Source organism: Macrosteles quadrilineatus, unplaced genomic scaffold (assembly GCF_028750875.1).
Source record: "Macrosteles quadrilineatus isolate MER2022 unplaced genomic scaffold, UCM_ALF_1.0 Scaffold_7__1_contigs__length_78375512, whole genome shotgun sequence".
In the NCBI taxonomy this organism is placed as follows: domain Eukaryota; kingdom Metazoa; phylum Arthropoda; class Insecta; order Hemiptera; family Cicadellidae; genus Macrosteles; species Macrosteles quadrilineatus.
The window spans coordinates 43,601,487-43,618,985 of record NW_026542600.1 but is presented as its reverse complement, the minus strand read 5'-3'; the positions used below and the strand labels follow the sequence as shown (position 1 = coordinate 43,618,985).

The following is a 17,499-nucleotide window of genomic DNA, read 5'->3' as shown; positions in this document are numbered from 1 at the left end:
CCGCCAACAGTTTTTATAATTTTTTGGTGTGTTATTGTTGAGCACAACATTTTTTATATATACCTTTGAGAAGCACAAATTCAGCACTAAATTATGAATATCAATGTGTTTTTATAATTTGTGCTCATTAAGGCGGGGCCAACTTCACGCGAGTCTAATGAGGACTGAGGAGGCTTGGGATTTGAAGAAGAAGAAGCCGCACCGATGTACCGTTCCGATTCCAATTCCGCTGTCCCACGGCGTTGTGGTGGGGGGTTGTGGTCCTCCATGAACGGTCTCGTCTTCTGACGACGACTGTCTGAGTCTGTTGGTGCTGATGTAAAAAGAAATGTCAGTGTCAGTTTTCAGTTTGGCACTACTAAACACTAACTAACCAAATACTAACGAACGGCTGATTAAATTAGGAAGTTTTGCAAGTTTTGGACACTCATTTAGAGACAACTTGATTCATTAACAACTAACTATCGTTTGGATAGTCAAGTGCAACAGGAAATGTTTTAAGAAATGCAATGTGCTACTTAGTACTTAGATCTTGTCAATCAGATTACCCGAATCTTTGTTTACTTCCCAAAGAATATTTTTGATACACCAAGTGTGTTCTGAATTGTGTTTTTATTACTGTAGCCTTCTTATTCTTGAAGGTAAGTCATTGCCTAGAGATCTAATGATGACGTATAGTTATTTATAAAATATATCATCACCAATCACCCTGTTCATGACCAGGATGAGTCATATACCAGACATCATTGCGTCATTAGACTAGCCTATCACAATCATACTCAAGGTATGCCTATCACAAATCTTAACTTATCAGTTCTTGTGCTTGTGCATTGCTAGTTTCAAGTATTGTTGAGACTTACCAGCACTTGTAAAATACAGGTCTGTTAATATATTTTTGTAACAAACTCATTTTATGTGCCCCCTTTACCTTTTATTGTAAATAAAACTTACAAATCACTTATTAGTTCTAATGCTTTGGTTTCCTATGGATTTTGATGCAACCGTTTGAAATTTTAGGAAATTTAAGCAGTCATAGATAATTGGTGTGAACCTGGCAATAACTCCAGCCATAAGTAGTGCGCGCGCCCGAAAAAATCTATTGCTGGCCGCTTTGCGGCAAAATACGTCCGCGATGCATATTACCGATTATGCCAACAGATAGAGGACACTTTAACGGACACGACAGTATCAACATTATGTACCTGGGGAGTAGGTTAAGGGGGGTAAAATGAGCAATAAGTAGTGCGCGCACCACCAAAAATCTATTGCTGGCCGTATTACGGCAAAATACGTCCGCGATGCATATTACCGATTATGCCAACAGATAGAGGACACTTTAACGGACACGACAGTATCAATATTATGTACCTGGGGAGTAGTATAAGGGGGGTAAAATCGGCAAAAAGTAGTGTGCGCGCTACAAAAAATCTATTGCTGGCCGTATTACGGCAAAATACGTCCGCGATGCATATTACCGATTATGCCAACAGATAGAGGACACATTAACGGACACGACAGTATCAACATTATGTACCTGGGGAGTAGTATAAGGGGGGTAAAATCGGCAAAAAGTAGTGCGCGCACCACCAAAAATCTATTGCTGGCCGTTTTACGGCAAAATAAGTCCGCGATGCATATTACCGATGATGCCAACAGATAGAGGACACTTTAACGGACACGACAGTATCAACATTATGTACCTGGGGAGTAGTATAAGGGGGGTAAAATCAGCAATAAGTAATGCGCGCGCTACAAAAAATCTATTGCTGGCCGCTTTGCGGCAAAATACGTCCACGATGCATATTACCGATTATGCCAAAAAATAGAGGACACTTTAACGGACACGACAGTATCAACATTATGTACCTGGGGAGTAGTATAAGGGGGGTAAAATCGGCAAAAAGTAGTGCGCGCGCTACAAAAAATCTATTGCTGGCCGTATTGCGGCAAAATACGTCCGCGATGCATATTACCGATTATGCCAACAGATAGAGGACACTTTAACGGACACGACAGTATCAACATTATGTACCTGGGGAGTAGGTTAAGGGGGGTAAAATGAGCAATAAGTAGTGCACGCACCACCAAAAGTCTATTGCTGGCCGTATTACGGCAAAATACGTCCGCGATGCATATTACCGATTATGCCAACAGATAGAGGACACTATAACGGACACGACAGTATCAATATTATGTACCTGGGGAGTAGTATAAGGGGGGTAAAATCGGCAAAAAGTAGTGCGCGCGCTACAAAAAATCTATTGCTGGCCGTATTACGGCAAAATACGTCCGCGATGCATATTACCGATTATGCCAACAGATAGAGGACACATTAACGGACACGACATTATCAATATTATGTACCTGGGGAGTAGTATAAGGGGGGTAAAATCGGCAAAAAGTAGTGCGCGCACCACCAAAAATCTATTGCTGGCCGTTTTACGGCAAAATACGTCCGTGATGCATATTACCGATGATGCCAACAGATAGAGGACACTTTAACGGACACGACAGTATCAACATTATGTACCTGGGGAGTAGTATAAGGAGGGTAAAATCAGCAATAAGTAATGCGCGCGCTACAAAAAATCTATTCCTGGCCGTATTGCGGCAAAATACGTCCGCGATGCATATTACCGATTATGCCAACAGATAGAGGACTTTTTAACGGACACGACAGTATCAACATTATGTACCTAAGGAGTAGTATAAGGGGGGTAAAATCGGCAAAAAGTAGTGCGCGCGCTACAAAAAATCTATTGCTGGCCGTATTGCGGCAAAATACGTCCGCGATGCATATTACCGATGATGCCAACAGATAGAGGACACTTTAACGGACACGACAGTATCAACATTATGTACCTGGGGAGTAGGATAAGGGGGGTAAAATCGGCAAAAAGTAGTGCGCGCGCTACAAAAAATCTATTGCTGGCCGTATTGCGGCAAAATACGTCCGCGATGCATATTACCGATGATGCCAACAGATAGAGGACACTCTAACGGTCACGACAGTATCAACATTATGTAGGTCTACCTGGGGAGTAGTATAAGGGGGGTAAAATGAGCTTATACTACTCCCCAGGTACATAATGTTGATACTGTCGTGTCCGTTAGAGTGTCCTCTATCTGTTGGCATAATCGGTAATATGCATCGCGGACGTATTTTGCCGCAATACGGCCAGCAATAGATTTTTTGTAGTGCGCGCACTACTTTTTGCCGATTTTACCCCCCTTATACTACTCCCCAGGTACATAATGTTGATACTGTCGTGTCCGTTAAAGCGTCCTCTATCTGTTGGCATCATTGGTAATATGCATCGCGGACGTATTTTGCCGCAATACGGCCAGCAATAGATTTTTTGTAGCGCGCGCACTTTTTGCCGATTTTACCCCCCTTATACTACTCCCCAGGTACATAATGTTGATACTGTCGTGTCCGTTAAAGTGTCCTCTATCTGTTGGCATCATCGGTAATATGCATCGCGGACGTATTTTGCCGCAATACGGCCAGCAATAGATTTTTGGTGGTGCGCGCACTACTTATTGCTCATTTTACCCCCCTTATACTACTCCCCAGGTACATAATGTTGATACTGTCGTGTCCGTTAGAGTGTCCTCTATCTGTTGGCATAATCGGTAATATGCATCGCGGACGTATTTTGCCGCAATACGGCCAGCAATAGATTTTTTGTAGTGCGCGCACTACTTTTTGCCGATTTTACCCCCCTTATACTACTCCCCAGGTACATAATGTTGATACTGTCGTGTCCGTTAAAGCGTCCTCTATCTGTTGGCATCATTGGTAATATGCATCGCGGACGTATTTTGCCGCAATACGGCCAGCAATAGATTTTTTGTAGCGCGCGCACTTTTTGCCGATTTTACCCCCCTTATACTACTCCCCAGGTACATAATGTTGATACTGTCGTGTCCGTTAAAGTGTCCTCTATCTGTTGGCATCATCGGTAATATGCATCGCGGACGTATTTTGCCGCAATACGGCCAGCAATAGATTTTTGGTGGTGCGCGCACTACTTATTGCTCATTTTACCCCCCTTATACTACTCCCCAGGTACATAATGTTGATACTGTCGTGTCCGTTAGAGTGTCCTCTATCTGTTGGCATAATCGGTAATATGCATCGCGGACGTATTTTGCCGCAATACGGCCAGCAATAGATTTTTTGTAGTGCGCGCACTACTTTTTGCCGATTTTACCCCCCTTATACTACTCCCCAGGTACATAATGTTGATACTGTCGTGTCCGTTAAAGCGTCCTCAATCTGTTGGCATCATTGGTAATATGCATCGCGGACGTATTTTGCCGCAATACGGCCAGCAATAGATTTTTGGTGGTGCGCGCACTACTTATTGCTCATTTTACCCCCCTTATACTACTCCCCAGGTACATAATGTTGATACTGTCGTGTCCGTTAAAGTGTCCTCTATCTGTTGGCATCATCGGTAATATGCATCGCGGACGTATTTTGCCGCAATACGGCCAGCAATAGATTTTTGGTGGTGCGCGCACTACTTATTGCTCATTTTACCCCCCTTATACTACTCCCCAGGTACATAATGTTGATACTGTCGTGTCCGTTAGAGTGTCCTCTATCTGTTGGCATAATCGGTAATATGCATCGCGGACGTATTTTGCCGCAATACGGCCAGCAATAGATTTTTTGTAGTGCGCGCACTACTTTTTGCCGATTTTACCCCCCTTATACTACTCCCCAGGTACATAATATTGATACTGTCGTGTCCGTTAAAGTGTCCTCTATCTGTTGGCATCATCGGTAATATGCATCGCGGACGTATTTTGCCGCAATACGGCCAGCAATAGATTTTTTGTAGCGCGCGCACTACTTTTTGCCGATTTTACCCCCCTTATACTACTCCCCAGGTACATAATGTTGATACTGTCGTGTCCGTTAAAGTGTCCTCTATCTGTTGGCATCATCGGTAATATGCATCGCGGACGTATTTTGCCGCAATACGGCCAGCAATAGATTTTTTGTAGTGCGCGCAGTACTTTTTGCCGATTTTACCCCCCTTATACTACTCCCCAGGTACATAATGTTGATACTGTCGTGTCCGTTAAAGTGTCCTCTATCTGTTGGCATCATCGGTAATATGCATCGCGGACGTATTTTGCCGCAATACGGCCAGCAATAGATTTTTTGTAGCGTGCGCACTACTTTTTGCCGATTTTACCCCCCTTATACTACTCCCCAGGTACATAATGTTGATACTGTCGTGTCCGTTAAAGTGTCCTCTATCTGTTGGCATCATTGGTAATATGCATCGCGGACGTATTTTGCCGCAATACGGCCAGCAATAGATTTTTTGTAGCGCGCACACTACTTTTTGCCGATTTTACCCCCCTTATACTACTCCCCAGGTACATAATGTTGATACTGTCGTGTCCGTTAAAGTGTCCTCTATCTGTTGGCATCATCGGTAATATGCATCGCGGACGTATTTTGCCGCAATACGGCCAGCAATAGATTTTTTGTAGCGCGCGCACTACTTTTTGCCGATTTTACCCCCTTTATCCTACTCCCCAGGTACATAATGTTGATACTGTCGTGTCCGTTAAAGTGTCCTCTATCTGTTGGCATCATCGGTAATATGCATCGCGGACGTATTTTGCCGCAATACGGCCAGCAATAGATTATTTGTAGCGCGCGCACTACTTTTTGCCGAATTACCCCCCTTATACTACTCCCCAGGTACATAATGTTGATACTGTCGTGTCCGTTAAAGTGTCCTCTATCTGTTGGCATCATCGGTAATATGCATCGCGGACGTATTTTGCTGCAAAACGGCCAGCAATAGATTTTTTGTGGTGCGCGCACTACTTATTGCCAAGTTATTGCCAGGTTCACACAAGTTCATAGATAGGCCTATCGATTGGCATAAGTATGGTACCTAGGCTACCATACTAAATAAAGCCTGTTAGAATAAATAAAAACACCTCTAGCCTGTGGTGAATGGTTAGGTTGGAACTTCTGTGAAGCTACCAATAACTTCGCCAATAACTAGTGCATGTGTGTGTGTACTGTGGAGCGCGGGCAGCGCGCGCCCGTGTTTGTGGGGGGGAGAGGAGAGGTTGTGGGCATTGAACTGTAACTGTTGAGCTCGCGGTTGGGGGGAGGGGAGGAAGAGAGTGAGAGATGCAATTCGTTTTAATAATGTCATCCGGTCGGTAGTGATGATTATTGGAATTATTGATATGTTTCATTAGTTAGTTTTAGTTGTTGTTTTTTTAGTATTTATGTATTGTAATGACCATTTCCTTTAATAATAGTTTATTTAATTCTATACACGCATTAAATAATTATTACGAAGCCAATTTTTTTTTGGTCAGGTTTACTGTGTAGGTTGTGTTTTGTTTACAATTCGTTTCTTGTTATTTGAGTATACTGTCATTTAAAAGTACGTAAAACCAAATAATACTATATAATTATACACAATAACTCGTCCACTAGATTTGTAACCGAACAGTGAGACAACAATAAGGTCAAACAAATACTAAAATAATAGAAGACAATATGTTCATACGGATACCTTTGTATCAAAGTATTATTTCAGGAACACAGGAGCGTGTATTAAGGGCCATAGTCGTGACGACACGCTCGCCTGACTATCTTTTGGTGGGTATAAGTCGGGTCAATAAAAACGCAAGCAGCGATTCCACTATAAAAACTCGATAGAGGACATGTTCACGGATACAACGGTATTAATGTAGCATCTCAGGAACGAATAGGCGTCTTCCAGGGGGCAGAAAAGTGACGAAGCGCTCACGCGAAATCTATTGACGGTGATATTACGGGTCAATAAAAACTCGAGCAGCGATTCCACTATAAAAACTCGATAGAGGACATGTTCACGGATACTACGGTATCAATGTAGTATCTGAGGAACGAATAGGCGTCTTCCAGGGGGCAGAGAAGTGACGAAGCGCTCACGCGAAATCTATTGACGGCGATACTACGGGTCAATAGAAACGCGAGATACTACATTCACATACTGTGGTACGCGTGAACATGTCCTCTATCGAGTTTTTATAGTGGAATCGCTGCTTGCGTTTTTATTGACCCGTAATATCACCGTCAATAGATTTCGCGTGAGCGCTTCGTTACTATTCTGCCCCCTGGAAGATGCTGAATCGTTCCTGAGATACAAAATTGGGTATCAATGGATACCGAGGTATGCGTGAACATGTCCTCTATCAAGTATATAGCCTATAGTGGTATCTGGTGTCGCATTACTATTGACCCATCTTACACCCACCAATAGATAGTAGGCGAGCGCGTCGTCACGAAAATGGGCCTTAATAGACGCTCATGCAGTCCTGAGATACTACATTGATACTGTGGTACGCGTGAACATGTCCTCTATCGAGTTTTTATAGTGGAATCGCTGCTTGCGTTTTTATTGACCCGTAATATTACCGTCAATAGATTTCGCGTGAGCGCTTCGTTACTATTCTGCCCCCTGGAAGATGCTGAATCGTTCCTGAGATACAAAATTGGGTATCAATGGATACCGAGGTATGCGTGAACATGTCCTCTATCAAGTATATAGCCTATAGTGGTATCTGGTGTCGCATTACTATTGACCCATCTTACACCCACCAATAGATAGTAGGCGAGCGCGTCGTCACGAAAATGGGCCTTAATAGACGCTCATGCAGTCCTGAGATACTACATTGATACTGTGGTATGCGTGAACATGTCCTCTATCGAGTTTTTATAGTGGAATCGCTGCTTGCGTTTTTATTGACCCGTAATATCACCGTCAATAGATTTCGCGTGAGCGCTTCGTTACTATTCTGCCCCCTGGAAGATGCTGAATCGTTCCTGAGATACAAAATTGGGTATGAATGGATACCGAGGTATGCGTGAACATGTCCTCTATCAAGTATATAGCCTATAGTGGTATCTGGCGTCGCATTACTATTGACCCATCTTACACCCACCAATAGATAGTAGGCGAGCGCGTCGTCACGAAAATGGGCCTTAATAGACGCTCATGCGTTCCTGAGATACTACATTGATACTGTGGTATGCGTGAACATGTCCTCTATAGAGTTTTTATAGTGGAATCGCTGCTCGCATTTCTATTGACCCGTAATATCGCCGTCAATAGATTTCGCGTGAGCGCTTCGTCACTTTTCTGCCCCCTGGAAGACGCGTATTCGTTCCTGAGATACTACATTGATACCGTAGTATCCGTGAACATGTCCTCTATCGAGTTTTTATAGTGGAATCGCTGCTTGCGTTTTTATTGACCCGTAATATCACCGTCAATAGATTTCGCGTGAGTGCTTCGTTACTATTCTGCCCCCTGGAAGATGCTGAATCGTTCCTGAGATACTACATTGATACTGTGGTATGCGTGAACATGTCCTCAATCAAGGTTTTTATAGTGGAATCGCTGCCCGCGTTTCTATTGACCCGTAATATCGCCGTCAATAGATTTCGCGTGAGAGCTTCGTTACTATTCTACCCTCTGGGAGACGCTGAATGGTTCCTGAGATGCTATATTGATACCGAAGTATCAATAAACATGACCTGGTCAATGTTCTACCCACTGAAAGACGCTTCTGTATCTTATGGAAATTGGTGTTAAATGCAATGATATATAAAATATATCATCCCATTGCTTATTTCCCGTCCTCGTGCTACAGCTGAAGCCAATTTCAGCTGTACCTATTTATTGTTATAGTTATTAACTAACGCACTATTAAAATATCACATAAATATTCAATATTCATCGCAATAGACTTTTACAACATAAGGTTTTACAATTGTATTGAAACCACACATAAAATAGATAGGTAAACAATTCATTCTTGTACTAATTAATAGGTTGAACTGATGATAAAATATATATTTTTTTCATTTGAGACTGAAATTTATATTATTATGTTGTGAAACTCATATTTACACAAGCTTATTTTTCAGGCAATACTGGTTATTTTACATATACAATATACACGGGCTAATGCAAATATTTTATATTCCATAGCTATAAACAATAACATTGAACGCTTATGACTGACTTAAATCCTCTCCAAGTAGCTAACTCAGCCAAACGTTGAAATAGTCTATAACAACACGTAGACCGGAGAAGCGGGAGAAGAGTACAATAAGGAGAGAGTGAGAGAGAGGGGGAGGGAGAGAGAGAGAGAGAGAGCGCGCGCGCACTACTAGTGGCCTTGAATGGCGAGACCGCACGCACGCACAGGCGCGCGCACTATTTATTGGTGAGTTATTGGCAGATTCACATCAATTAGGTTGGATAAGTACTAGGTGACTACAGTAGACTCCCCCCTCGGTATTTGTTTACTTTAGGGGCTTCTAACGAATTTTGAAAAAAATGTTTTTTTCTCATTACAGTATTTGGCCTATTTTGAACACTTTTTACATTTGACACTTTTGGGGCAAACGCCTATTTCACCCTGAAAATCGCGAAAATTTTTCAGCACTTGCCATTTTTACTTAGAAAATCAGGTTTCCCCCCCCCTTGCCTTTCTTTTAAATGTGTTTTTATTATTGTAGTAATAAGCAGATGTATATTTAAACTAACCTAACCTAACCTTGGTTTAACTAAAAATCCGCTATTTTCGGCTTATTGCTAACCTAAGCATTGGTTAGGTAGGGTTGGGTTAGGTTAGTTAGGTTAGGTTAGGTTAGGTTAGGTTAGGTTAGGTTAGGTTAGGTTAGTTTACGTAAGGTTAAGTTAGGTTAGGTTAAGTTAGATTTAAAATATTCAGGTGATTTTAGGCTAATTGATTTAAATAATAACTTAATAACTAGCCATACCTTACCTAACCTTAACTAACCTAACCTAACCTAACCTAACGTAACCTAACCTTGGTTTAACTAATAATCCGCTATTTTCGGCATATTGCTAACCTAAGCATTGGTTAGGTAGGGTTGGGTTAGGTTAGGTTGGATTATATTTAGTTCTGTAGGTCCTTAGTAATAGTAAAAACACATTAAGAGAAAAAAACTACGCAAATTTTTAGCACTTTTTGCAATTTTTAAACGCGATTTTCAGGGTGAAATAGGCGTTTGCCCCAAAAATGCCAAATGTAAAAAGTGTTCAAAATAGGCCAAATAATGAGAAAAAAACGCCCCTAAAGTAAACAAATACCCCCCCCCTCTTATCCAGACACCTTTTAACCGGACACCGGTTTGGTAATTATTTACCGTATCTACACTGGTATATGATGTAATTTGTAGATGTTTACTTATAGTATTTTTAACGCTGAATCCAAAAATGCAATAAGTTTTTGTCGGAGAGATTCCTAAGTGGCCGTACAGTTAAATAATTTAATATTAAGCTTCAGTTTTGTTGATTTATTAACATATTTGTGGTATGGACGAGTCCAAGTTCTTGTGGTGACTAACACTAATAGGGGTGGAAGGTTTGTGGAGTGGTAACAGCTGTCAGTTGTTAACATTCGATACTAAACAGACAAAACCACACACGACGCCATGAGAGTAAAATCAGAGTTACAATATGCAATAACTAGATTTTTAAAATAAAATTTAAACAATTTAAATAGTGGGTGAAACACAATGAAATAACGATTATTTCATTGTGTTTCACCCACTATTTAATTGTGCAAAAACAGTCTGGAAGTAGCATAAATTAATGAGTCGGTTCATTAACCTAACCTTTACCTTCCTAATCTAACCTCACTTAAAAACACTTAATACAGTCATGAATCCGCATAAAACCCGACCTACCTTCCTAAATAAGAACTGATTATTTGGTTTCAAAAATAATTGATGATTTGATTTCATTCCGCATTAGATCAAGTATAAACAGCTGTTAGCCCTTCTCACTCAGTCCTCACTCCTCACTCAGCCCTCACTCCTCACTCAGTACGGACCCGTCCAGACCACGCCATATTCCCATTACCTTCAGTACCGCTCAATTATCCTTAGGTTCGTAATCTTAACCTTCGTTTTACGGCCACTACGGCTACTTAGGAATCTCTCCGACAAAAACTGATTGCATTTTTGGATTCAGCGTGAAAAATACTGTAAGTAGACGTTACATAATATCCTAGTGTAGGTACGGTAAATATTTGCCATCCGTTTAACCGGACTACACAACTTAACCCTTTGAGGTCGAATTTTTCCACATTTTCCGGCGAATTTAGCTTGCCATTCAAGCAGTCAGGAAAATGGCGCCCAGTGACCTATACTCCCCATTCGACCAAAAAAATTAACTTTTTTGATTTTTGATTTTTTTTTTTTTTTTTTGGGTCCTTGTAGGTCGCCATTTTTGGGCAGTCGGCAAAATGGCGGGCGGTGACCTATACTCGCCATTCGACTGCAAAGGGTTAAGTTAAGGTAGTTGTTGATTATTTTCTGGTGTTGGTGATGATGTAAGTTTAACTTAAACTTAACGTTAAGTTAAGTACAAACAAATGGTAGCTATTTAAAAAAATGTTTATTAAGTTAATAGGCCTCTGAAAAACTTTGATAATTAGCTGTCTATAGATCACCGTAAACGTCTAGGCTTTATTTATTCAATATATAAACCGGTATTCAACTTTTTTATAGTATTATTTTAGAATAAATTAACTTATAATATTATATTAGGGCCTATAACTTATATTATATTTTATATCACGCACATTAATGTACAATTTGTAAGCAGAAGTTTGGCATCAACATGCATGCATATTAAGTATTATCATTGACTATACACCTCTGTAGAGGTGTATAGTCAATGGTATTATGTTATTATTATACTCATGTATAGAAAGTGATTAACTTAGTACAATATCAGACTACAAATTATAGGCTATTAACACGTTCGCTGCTACGGACGTTCCGGAACGTCAGCCACGGCGCCAGGAGCTAGGAACGTTCCGGAACGTCGCCGTTCATTGTTGTTTAACGTTACCATGGATCAGCCAGCTCGTCTCGAGCGTCCTATTATTTCTTTGCATGTGGTGACGTACTTTTCTGACAATAAAAAATATTGTTTCCCAAAATCACCACCAGGGTCGTTTAGAACAGGGCTTTGTCCCACCTCTTTCCTGCTAGATAGCGACACTACTTTACCGACTGCAACCTGGGTAGTCCTGCTATCTATCAGAATCACTTAGTACTATGTCCAAAGCCAGTTTTATTGCAGAACATTGCCATCCAGTATAGCTACTGTTGTTTTTACTGTAATTCAGTGTATCGGCAGCAATGTTTATGCAGCGGCGAGCGTTAGTTCAGCTCCTGGCGCCGTCCCGGCATCTAGCGGTCAGCAGCGAACGTGTTAATAAGTTAGGCCAACAGATAACAATCCGATGATACTGATACAAATTAAGTTAATTGGAAATGATGACAGAACAATTACATGTCACGAATGTCTGCCAGGTTTATTCCAATTGGCTATCACGTATGATGGGATGGGACATATTTAAATGGAGGACTATCTTAACTAGCGCTTACCTAATAGCCATTTTGTTATTTTTTCAGAAAAGGGAATATTTATGTTAAGAGGTTCTTAACAGAAGAAAACATGGTGGACACCACTCAAGGTAATTACAAATATTATACAGTACTTAGAGTATTGGGCCATGGCTCTGTATAAAATCATACAAAAATATTTAAGTTTGAAAGTGACTGAAATATCTTTACAGCTTAGCAACATCGCTCATTTAGGCTATTACACACATACACAGACAAAGATTGATCCTTCCTCATTTATAATTCCGTTGCGGATCCACAGGTATATAAATAAATATTTTTCGTCCCTCTCCACCTGATGGCTGCTCAGTGGCGGTGATAAGAGGTCGCAGCCCCCCCCACAAGTTTGTTTGCCGGGCCCTCCTCTCCCAATAATCTTTAAAAACATTATCACATGTATTACCGCCTAAACTTGCACTTTAGTTTGGCACGGCATATTCCGAGGCACCGAGGCGTCATCATCTTCTTCCATGATCACGGCAAAATTGTGAATACTTCCCGTAGTCATGGAAGAAACATTATCATTGTCTACCGTAATTGCAACCAAACCTATGACATCATCAGATAATAATATCATCGTCTCCCACGTTCACGGCCCAATCCCTATCTCACATGACCCGTTGTGACGGGGAAATAACTTTTCCGCAATCCCGGTAGAATCCTTTTGCGAAAAAAAGTCATTATTGTCTTCCGCAATCACGGCAAAAATATTGAACAACATCTCCTGCGGCCGCGGAGACATCGTCATCGTCTCCCGTGGGAAAATGTTCTCATATATATCTGCGAGTCGCGGCAAAAGCATAGGCCTAATCCTTCAATTTCGTGAGCGTGATCCTCGTAGACATAAAAGCTTTTACTTGTAATTAATTGAGCATTATCATATTGAGTACTGAGAAAATCGGGTCGAGCTTGATTTTCTGACTTTGTGCAGCCTGAAATCTAAAGTGCAGCCTCCTAATAGTAAGAAATTAAATTAAGTGAAAATCCCTCTTTAGCATCAATGAAAGAATGGAATTATTTATTAGCTAGTGCCCTAGCCACCTAGGTTAATTCGCTGATTTGATCGTACAAAATTTTCAAGTTTATTTAGTTGAATCAGCATAGAGGACCCTCTCTGGTGTGACCCACCAGGATGACATTACTGTTTCATCCTCGTAGGCTGGGGCCACAATTGGTTCTAAATACGGCCCTATTATATATAGCGCCTTCACACAGTCCACGAGAACAGTTGATGCAACCTGCATGACTGTTGACATTTCTTTTACCTAGGTTTGTAGAGAATTTATATAGATTGGTCAAGTAATTGTGTCAGTTTAAAGCTGTTGTAAACTACTTGCCCTAGTGCTCTTACTGGTTTTAATAATATTCGTCATAAAAAACGTATGGTAATTATCATTATCTATGCTCAACTTATTATCTACAAAGTCTATGCCAATAGAGCATTAGTTCCTTTTTTTGCTTGATAATAATTACAATTGTAAATAATTATTAGTAATTACGTATTAAATAATAATAAATAATAATAATTATAATAGTAACTACTATTATTACTACCCCAAACAATCAAACAAAACCACCCCATAGTACCGTCAGATGTTAAATCAGCTTTGTGTGACTTATTACTTTTATTATTATTTTCAATTCTGCACATTTCAAATATGCCTGTATTCATCAAATAATTTATTTTAACCATTTATCACCCTACACTTATCAATGTAAATGTATGGTAATATGGTGTCAGACAAAAAAAAAGACTTTAAAAAAATTAAAACTTTAAAAAATTTTTATACATTTACTATTTTTTTTTAACATTGTGATAATTTTTTAGGGTGTTAAATGTTTATGTCATGTACAATTATCAGGGCAGGTTTTATGGCTGATCTAATCACTACGAGGATGAACAAAGCACAGCAATCTTCCAACAGTCAATGTGATGTAATTAAGAGTTTAAATGTCGCGATTGTAAGCTATTTGACATTCTACCAGCGAACATGATTCTTTGACCTCTGGATAGATGAGGACATAGTCAATTACTCTCCAGACTCCCATCTGGAGATCAGCTGTTAAATAGATTGGCCGTATCTAGGTCAACATATATGGTCATCACCATCAGGACTCTTTCGGTAGAGTTTTTTTTTAACCAGTATATTTTAGGGTAAATAAAGTAATGTTGGACAAAGATTTAAAATCTCAGAATCGTTCCTTCAAATTCCTAGACATTATTTACGGTACAAAAACCTATGTATTGATTACTTTTTTTAATCTCAGCTTGAAACAAGCCAACAACCGTATTTAAATACGTAAATAATAATAATATTTAAATAGTAAATACTAAACAATCAATTCTTCTAATTTACAAAACTGTCATTGAGATAAAAAATTTAAAAGCAACAGGAGAAAGGTCTTGCCTTAAAGCTATAAAGCTTCTCAATCTTTTTCATCAAAAAGATGATAAAATTGTGTTACCTTTATTGTAGGCTAAATTAGGTTATATCAAATAGTAAATATGTACTGTTATATTCTATTACAACTTAACTAAAAAACAAATATGAGATAAGGTACCTACATATTTAAATTAAATTAAACGATTAAATTAATGGAATTTAAATTTCTTATATGTTGATATCAATAACAATTTAGGGGATCAGATAGCTTAGTTTTAATATGTTATTGCGTAGTGCTAAATTTCCTTAGCATAATAAAGTAAAAATGTATCTTATTCATCAGTAGTTAAATGGTGGAGAAGACTCTCTAGTCCATCTACGACTCTTTGATACAGCAATAAAGCATAATTCATCTAATTCCATCAACTCATTTAATCATCTGTAGCATGAGTTAGTCTGAATGAACCAGAGAAATGGGTCAAACCACACCCAACATTAGCGTTTTATTATTTCCCTTACTATTATTACTATTATTACCCTCCCTGGTACTGTTTGTTTTTTAGTATTTAGAAGGTTCTACCTAAATTTTACCTGTTACCTCTTAACACATGATTGAAATTCGTCATCAAGACCAATAAAATGTAACGTTGCAGATGTATAAAATATACATGTTTGTTTTGTAATAAGATCTAAACAGATCTGAACAGATTTGTAGGTGAAAGATGGTTGTTTTTAGATAAGTCTTTTTACTTTTTTTAATTGTAGGCTCTATACACCCTATTAGCATTGTTTTAAAAGTAGTCCTAATAGTGAGTTTTTAACTGACCAGGTTTGTAATAATGAATTTGTTTTTTAACTATATTTTTTGGACCAATCCATTTTTTGTTTATACAACTTTTATTTTATGGTTTTAGTTTATTTTATTATTTCAAAACTCTTTAGTCTTAAGGTATTTGCATATTGAAAATGACACCTGTGTTGTTCTTTACTATTATTTGCAAACATTATGTGACAATAAATATAGTTCTACCGAAACCCAACTTAGAAATTTATAAAAATTAGCCCTCATATGCCGGTGTACAGTTTTTAAAGTTAATACCAAATGAAATAAAAGATATTAAGGATAAAAAAAGTTTAGACAAAAACTTAAAGAATTTTTGATAGAAAAACCCATCTACTCAATAGATGAACTTTTTATGAATGTATACAGCTATAGATAGTTTTGTTTTCTGTATTTTTTGTTTAGGTTAAGTATTTGTACATAGTAATTATAAGCTTGACACTATTTATTGTACGTTTTGTACATAATATAAATAAAGATAATTTGAATTTGAATTTGAATATTCATTTAAAAGAAAACAGTCTTAACCCAGGTATTGTTACTATCTAATTTTGAACTTTCATTAGATTGCCTCATTAATTCATAGCCCAATGACAATAATGGCACTTGGGTTCAGAATATTTTTCGCTTGGAATCAAACCAACGACCTCCAGATTTGGAGGCGAGAACTATAACCCAAACATTTTGTATTAGTCTTTGTATTGATTATGTTCATAAGGATTACATTTAGCATTGTTGCAGATCAAATTGTGATGACCCCGAAAGGGAAAACAGCCACCTCAACGACTTTGATGATCGAGAGGAAGAAAATTCAAGATCAAAGAGATGTAAACAATGAGAATATCCACGTTGCGGGTGGAGCTCATCAGGGTATTGTGATAAACAAGACGACCGCCTCAGGTTAGTGATATTCATTTTTAGATACTATTGTCCTTGAATTTACCAAACCCATATGGCTATTTTTTTGCACAGTTTCAGTTTTTGTTTCAAATTCTTTGGGTTCTATGTTCTGATTGCTTGGTCATAAAGATCATCCCATTGAAATAAAAAAGTTGAAGTAGGCTAAATAAAATATTAACACACATGAGTAAAATTAAAATATTGAGCTTTTTCTACTGATTTTTTTATCTTGTAACACATTTTAATTACTGTTATACGCCACTACTTGATTTCTAGAAATCGCACTAGAACTGAACCTATCGAGAGCTTTGCCCACATTATATTCTCTAATTTACCCCCCCCCCCCACTTGAAACAACTGTGACAGCAAAAAGCATTCAAACGACATGCAGCATAAATTTTTATTTTTTTGAAAACTACTTTTTAAAATCCTTACCTACCCTTGGCGCTACAGCCCGATGTGGACCTTGGCCTCATTCAAAATGTGCCTCCCATCATTTCTCTGTTTTGCTTTTTCTTTCCATCGCCTTACATTCAACCCTCCCCCACATCCTGCTACCATCTTTTTCTTGGTCTTCCTCTCTTCCTTACTCCAATTATATTGCCATATAAGACTCTCCGTGGGTGCCTATCTTCTTTCATCCTCTCGACGTGGCCAATCCATCTTAATCTTGAGGCTTTTACGAACCTAACAATATCTTCTCTCCTAATTATTTCATTAATTTAATTACTATGCCTGTTGAAAAAATCATTGCAGAATTAAATATCTGTTAATGGACAGTGATTATTGGGGATTGGCAAATATTGAACCAATTCAAGTATCCCACTACAAAGTAATGATCTTACATGAAGGCTTCTTAAACCACCCATCTAAATATA

At 38.8% G+C, this 17,499-nt stretch overlaps 1 protein-coding gene across 3 annotated transcripts in view; it reads left to right on the top strand.

Moving 5' to 3' along the window:
• The first annotated feature begins 340 nt into the window (after nucleotides 1-340).
• LOC128997788 (uncharacterized) overlaps nucleotides 341-17,499 on the top strand; it is a 53,369-nt gene continuing 36,210 nt past the window's right edge. Inside the window, exons 1-3 of one of the 3 annotated variants that reach the window (XM_054423481.1) lie at nucleotides 341-641; nucleotides 12,506-12,567; nucleotides 16,463-16,621. In XM_054423481.1, coding sequence (XP_054279456.1) covers nucleotides 12,549-12,567; nucleotides 16,463-16,621 — 178 coding nt within the window. In that variant the 5' untranslated portion in view covers nucleotides 341-641; nucleotides 12,506-12,548. Of the gene's footprint in view, nucleotides 642-755; nucleotides 785-854; nucleotides 880-12,505; nucleotides 12,568-16,462; nucleotides 16,622-17,499 lie in introns of those variants that run through there. The other 2 variants (XM_054423482.1, XM_054423483.1) reach the window with 2 other exon arrangements.